Here is a 7039-nt window from a genome sequence, read left to right on the forward strand (position 1 = left end):
AGGAAATAGAACTTAGGGACCTCTTGAGGTTATATAGCCATTTTCTGCTCAAAGCAGGGATAACTTCAAATTTAGTCTGGGTTGTTCAGAGCTTCTCCCAAATCTGTTTTTTGTTGTAGTCTTGTGTTTGGAGAAGGAAGTAGGTTTCAAATTTATTTAAAAGGAAACTCCTCTTCTGCAGAGAATTCAGGGCTTCCAAACAGCTGTTGGATTAAATCTTATTACAAGGATTGTTGTACTGAAGATACAAGTATTACTAGTATTTGCTTTCTACTTTCAGGCAGAGAGACTGTTAGTTCCAGCAACATGGAGGATGATGTCAGCCTGAAGTTCCGTCAGCAGCTTCTGCTCATTGATGAAAATCTGGTGGCTGAAGATGTAGCAGCTTTAAAATTTCTCTGTATTGGCTTGCTCTCCTTCAGAAAACTAGAAAATGTGAAGTCAGCGCTGGACATTTTTCAGCTTCTCATGGCTGAAGAATATCTGAATGAGGAAGATACTTTCCTACTAGCTGAACTCTTATACAGAATTAAATGTCACTCCTTGCTCAAGAAACTTGGTTATACCAAGGAGAAAGTGCAAGAATGTCTGCATGAGAAGGGAAGAGTGTCTCCATACAGGTAAGCTTGCAGTGAGATTCTGTTCTCTCCATTACTGCCATCTATGCCATACGGTTTCCCTTTCCATTTTTAAATTCTCAGATTGCTTTTAGTTTCTACACCATCTTCTGTTCTGGTTTTATCTCACTGGATCTCTGTTACAGGCAGATGCTGTATGAATTGTCAGAGAACATCACCAATGAGATGTTGAAGGATATCGTATTCCTCCTGCAAAACTATCTTCCAAAGCGACGAATAACTCTTGTATGTGAGGAAAGAACCAAATGTGTATATGGCGGGAAGGGAAGAAGGAGGGGGGAAATAGGAGGAAGAGCATGAAGAGAAAAGTATTTGGCAGATTTAGGGCATAATCTGTAACTAGGCTGATCAGTATTTGTAGGTTTAGCAAGAAGGAAGCTGTTGACAGGTAAATGTGGAATCTGGTGCTTTGTGCCAAGGTCAATCATTGACAGTCCACAGTCTTGCATTAGATCACAAAAGGATGACAAATCAAATCTTCGCCCTGCTTGAGTCATGTGCAAAGGAGATTTATGACCATATGTCATCGGTGCCATTCCACAGCAATAAAGCCTTCTCAAAGCCAAGAATCATTAATACAGAATAACAGAATGGTTTAGGTTGGAAGGGACCTTAAAGATCAACTAGTTTCCCCCCCCCTGCCATAGGCAGGGAAACCTCCCACTAGACCAGGTTGCTCAAAGCCCCATCCAGCCTGGCCTTGAACACCTCCAGGGATGGGGCATCCACAGCTTCTCTGGGCAACCTGTTCCAGTGTCTCACCACCCTCAGAGTGAAACGTTTCTTCCTGATATCTAATCTAAATCTACCCTCTCCCAATTTGAACCCATTCCTCCTTGTCCTGTCGCTTACATGCCCTTGTAAAAAGTACTTCGCTGGCTTTCCTGTAGGCCCTTTTTAGGTACTGGAAGACCACTATAAGGTCTCCCCGGAGCCTTCTCTTCTCCAGGCTGAACACCCCCAACTCTCTCAGCCTGTCCTCATAGGAGAGGTGCTCCAGCCCTCTGATCATCTTGGTGGCCTCCCTCTGGACCCACTCCAACAGGTCCATGTCCTTCCTATGTTGGGCGCTCCAAAGCTGGATGCAGTACTCCAGGTGGGGTCTCACAGGAGCAGAGTAGAGGGGCAGAATCATGTCCCTTGACCTGCTGGCCACACTTCTGATGCAGCCCAGGATACAGTTGGCTTTCTGGGCTGCGGTCGTGCATTGCCAGCTCATGGTGAGCTTCTCCTCAGTCAGCTCCCCCAGGTCCTTTTCCTCAGGGCTGTTCTCAATCCATTCTCTACCGAGCCTGTATTTGTGCTTGGATGAATCCGTTTAAACAAGGCCACACCAAATAATCATGCAACTAGTAGCTTTCCATGGAGCAACATTTCCACGTCCAACAATGATGTAAAATTGACTGGACCTTGTTGGTAGGAAGCAAAGCAGTTAATAAAGTGCTTGTTTGAGGCAGACAGGGCTGAGGTAGGTTTTGAATTCTAAGGAACAATAACTAAATTTTTCTCTCTCTTTCTGGCTGTCAGTCTGCTCTGGAATTGCTGGTTTTATTGGAAAAACAGGGCCTTTTAACCGAAAACAATATACAGATGCTGGAGGAAGTCTGTATGAATGTTTCACCTGATCTCCTGGAAACAGTGAACTGCTACAAAATGTCAAAAGGTGAGAAATGCAGAGCCAGGAAGTAGGTTTGTTAAAATGCAGGAAGCACTAGAAGGGTCTGGGCAACTAAACCTCAAGGTCATACGCGTACATTGCTGGAACAGGTGCTAGAGTGGGATCACTCCTCTTTACACAAAGATTTGGCATAACAGTCCCTATCTTGCATTACTTCCTAGCTGAATTCCAGCAGGGCCATGCTGGAATATCTGAGGCTACACAGAGCAGTGCAGCACATACAGGATAGGTGGAGAAATTGAATGTCTATTTATAGTTATGTCGCACTTCTCCATTTCCCTATGAGATTGACGGGGAATTGAGATGATGATGACTGTCCTGTAAAAGGCATTTTATGATTTATGAATGTACACTACAACAAGGCAGTTTTCTACTAATAAGCTGGTGAGGTGAACTGTGTACATGTGTGTCTGATACGTGGTAGGCTTTATTATTAAATATGTGATTCATGTTACCAGGGATTATACTGCGGTTTGTAATATTCCTTCATTTAATGTCCTGTGGAGTGACTATCAGCATACTGGGAAAAAGTTCTACGTCCATTTATTTGAGCACTGGGAAGCACATTCTAGGAAGTACAAAGCTACATCTCCCCAGTAGGTGCAAGGGCACTCAGCGTCTCATGAGTTCCGTTTCCCCATGCTTCCTAAGCGTGTTTCAAAGTTGCTTTCTATCTTAATATATCTTTCAATAAGTATAGATCTGCATTTGCCTAATGTACATATTCATACTGGTTTAACTAAAAGGCACTTCTCTCATTTTCTCTCTTTCTGCTCTCAGTGTCTCTGCCTCAACAGGAGAACACTCTGCCAGTTAAGGAATCTTCACTATCTCACACTGGAGACATCAAAGTATTCACGCAGGTACACTAGAGTACGTACTGCTGACTTGGGTTTTAGTGGTTTGGGGGATTGCTTTATTTTCTTGCCTTTATTTTGAAACCGTACTGGCTGTGAGATTTTTTTGCTAAATCTTCTTACTTGATTTAGGAAGGGAACAAGAATATTTATTCATCATGTAAGAAATACAGCTGCATATAGTATTAAATAGTGGAAGTCAAAAATACTACTGTTGTTCATGGTCATTGGGAAAAAAAATGATGAAATTAATGTTAGGAAGAGAGATGAGTGAGAGAAAAAGCTAGACAGGTGCCTTCTAGAGAATGGGTCAGTCAGTTGGTGCCAAGTTTTAAAGTTTTGGCTGATCAACACTAAACTATGTCTAAAGGCTAACATCATACTTTGATGGTCAGTTCAAACTGATGCTGCTAAAGGAAGTGGTCCCATTTTCTAAACGTACCAGTCTTTGATCAGTTAAAACCCTCCTGCAGCTTTGTGATGAATCAGATTGGGAAACTTATCAGGGCTATAACTGATCTCTTTTTTTGGGGAAGAGGAGAGGAAGGGAAAGAAGTTTTAACCCAGTTCTGAATGAGGAAAACCAGTGGTCTTTCTAAGGATACTTCCAGAAGTGAAGTTCTAGTAGGCAAGAGCTGAGGAAAATGAGCTATTTGGTATCAGAAGGGTTTTCATTACTGCTGCTTTGAGCTCCATGTGTACAGGGTTTGGGGAAGCCTTCCTGCATGGCACTTGGCACAGTAAGAAAATGAATGTAGTCGTACAGATTTAAAAGAATTATGGGGGAAAAAAAAAAAAAAAGACTAAGAGACTGTTTCCGTAATCTTGATGATCATGTTTGATTTTTCTTTAAAATGATGAGAAGTTATACAATTTTTCCATGCTGTATAATAAACCATTGACACTTACTGCTAGAAGATGTCTCTTAGGCAGGACTAGAATCACTAATTATAATGATTTATGCTCAAATAATTGCCTATCCAAGAGAATTGATATGGGACAATGGTGAAACCTTTATTTTGTTTATAGCAACTGCCTACCCCTATAGTGAGAGGATAATTTGGAACTGAAAGAAAATGCTTTGCTGTTTCTTGTTATCCTTGAGAGAAATCATAGTTGTTTCCAGCTCACTGAGATTTGCTGTAAGTGAGGATGTCTTTTGTAATTTCATTAATAAATGCTTTGCTGCTCTTAGGAATTCAGTATTTTTCCTGTTCACTACTTAGAGATCTTTGTATTAAGCCTATTTTGCTAAAATCACTATGAAAACTTATTATACATAATGATTTTAACATGGTATTCCCCCACTCAAAAAATAGGAGACCACAATCAAATCTGTCGGTTCTAATATCAATGGTAAGAATTTCTGAAAATATGTTTGTTTTTCATTACCTTTATGTTTAATGTTGCATTCCTTTACTTTCTCTGGGAAATTTCGAGGATTTGGTTTAATGCAACACACTTACCTTGCTGTCTTCTTGGAAGGGTCTTTGGCTTTCCACACAAATAGATTTGAAGAGGCAAGAGAAAATTGGCAAATCCCATGTACTTTGTCAGTCATTTACTAGAAACTAACTAATGTGCTTTCTGGGAAGTGAAATAAGTCTGATTAGAGGCCAAAAGATTATTTCTCTCCTGAAAATGAAAATCAAGTTTTCTGTTTAAATGTTCCTGGAAGGACAAGAGAATGGGACACTATGACTGTTTATATAACTGAGATGTTAATTTTTTGGGTTCAGGATTTTAACTTCTGACTTCTTTTGCTGTATAGATTATTATGTTGAAGTGCCTGGGAGTATTGCATGGTAGAGATGGATGTTTTGAATGCATTAAATAGTGTATGATTTGTACAAAAAGAGATAAGCAGTTTAGAGCATTCAGAAGGAGAAGTAAATAAGGCAGCAATAAATAAAGTTACATTTTGGATCAGATATCTGAAAAGATTCTCTACAAATAACAGTAGGTAGTTTGTATCCATCTTTGTGACTTCACATCAAACTGACTAGCTGCAAAGTACATCAGTACAGCATCTGTCAGCTCTTTTCTACTTTCAAGCTCTGTCAGTGCAGCCTTGCTCTGAAAGTTGGTTTGTTATTATCATTAATTCAGGAACAAAACAAAAACACAAATCAAAAAAACTGTAATAGGAGCTTCAGTAGTAACATTGCAGATCCTTCTTTCAATACAGTTTATTTCTGAGCTGATTTCCAAATGAAAAATTCATTTGAATGTCTCGGGTAGAATCTATCCTTGTACCATGGGTATCTTTGCTCCACAATACCAATACAAATAGAAACCTTGCTTTTGTCACAAAAAAAAAATATAAGAAAAATAACTGGAGACATGTTCAGAATAGATCCTTTGAACATGGCAATGCTATCTCATATAGAGGAATTATTCCTTTCAGTGAAACAGTATTTCAAATACAAAAAAGTGCTGTATTGTAGTTGAATGCCTTTTTGCTACATACACCAATATTGGATTTCTCTTCATAAATATCTATGCTGTTTTTTTTTCCCTAGATAACAAAGCAGCTAATCTTACACAGGGCTTCGCTGAAAGGAACCTGGAGCTGGCTGGAGAATTTAGCAATGTGGAAAAAGAATCCAAGGTTTGAGACAATCTCTTAAATCCTTCTTTCTGAATCCCTGTGTGTGTGAGGTCTTCATCCCTGTAATGACATTTATCATGCAAGGACATGTGTGATGTCTGTATGTCTCATGAAGCTTTTTGAATTGTCTGATCAACTGGAATGTTTCAGAGAGTATTTTAATCTGTGAGGCCAGAAGTTTACCAATATTGAAAGGTGTGGTAGAGGCAAAACAGGCATAATACCTTTGATGTTATCCACACATCAGTGCATCTGCTCATCTTCCTGATATAGGCAAAACATTTGGCATTTTCTTAAGTTGTGAGTTTTGGAGATGGCAGCAGAATGTTCAAGACATGAATAGAAATACAGCTTCACGGTTCTCTCTTTCTGGATCTGGCTTAGGAAAAGCTTCAGGGCATCTTGAAATTTAAAGTTATAAGGGGTAGCATGCAAAGACCTTGTGAGAAGGATAAAAGAAGGCAAGAGTTTTTAGTAAGCTATTGCAGGCTTGTACCAATCTTAATCAATAAACCAGAGGTCTTGGTACAGGAGAAAAGATCCCTTCTGAGACATCCCTTCTTAGAAGCCTTATGTGCACTCTTTAACTTTGTACAGCAGTGTAACCACTGAATTCTCCCTCTGTTTTTTTCCTTCTGGTGAGCATGGATATTGAGGGAGCAAGTTACTGCATTTTTTCATAGCTATTTAATTTCTTGGTGTTCTGGGCTGTAACATACCTTTTCATCACCTGATGTTCAGACTGCTGTAGCAGAAGTACTTCTTGCTGCTGTTGAAAGAGCTTGGAGTGCTGCCTTCATTTTGTTCTACTAAAATGCACAAAAGCAGGTGTTTGTTGCTCTCTCTAGTAAGCAGAAAGGGACTGGAGTGCTGGGAGTTTTTGATTTCAACTCAAGGCTGGACTTGAAGAGCTATTACTTGAAGTTTTGGTGACTTTACAGTTTTTAAAACATTCTTTCTTAAGAGTGGGAGATAACTTTTAAGTCTTAGCAAAACTGGTAGTGTGGCAGGTTTATGCACTTCTGAGATCTCTGTTTTGCTTGCATCCCTTTCCAGTGAATAAGTATGAACCACCTGCTCTAGGTATGCATCACTACTCTTGAAAAAAACAACATAGATGTCTAACATCCTATAGTTTATTGACATGACATTGGAAACAGTTTGGGCCTTCTATCCCCATTACCAATTCAGATTGCAGTTTGGCTACCGAATCCTCTCTTTTGCTTACAGATGAATACTGCTGAATACTACTGTT

General features: G+C 39.7%; 1 protein-coding gene across 1 annotated transcript in view; it reads left to right on the forward strand.

Annotated features, from left to right (window-relative positions):
- Positions 1–291: 291 nt before the first annotated feature.
- Positions 292–7039, forward strand: part of CASP10 (caspase 10, apoptosis-related cysteine peptidase) — a 9017-nt gene continuing 2269 nt past the window's right edge. Inside the window, exons 1-6 of the mRNA XM_009890181.1 lie at positions 292–620; positions 764–863; positions 2166–2301; positions 3097–3179; positions 4493–4529; positions 5696–5784. Coding sequence (XP_009888483.1) covers positions 307–620; positions 764–863; positions 2166–2301; positions 3097–3179; positions 4493–4529; positions 5696–5784 — 759 coding nt within the window. The 5' untranslated portion in view covers positions 292–306. The remainder of the gene's footprint in view (positions 621–763; positions 864–2165; positions 2302–3096; positions 3180–4492; positions 4530–5695; positions 5785–7039) is intronic.

Source organism: Charadrius vociferus, unplaced genomic scaffold (assembly GCF_000708025.1).
Source record: "Charadrius vociferus isolate BGI_N301 unplaced genomic scaffold, ASM70802v2 scaffold147, whole genome shotgun sequence".
NCBI classification, from domain to species: domain Eukaryota; kingdom Metazoa; phylum Chordata; class Aves; order Charadriiformes; family Charadriidae; genus Charadrius; species Charadrius vociferus.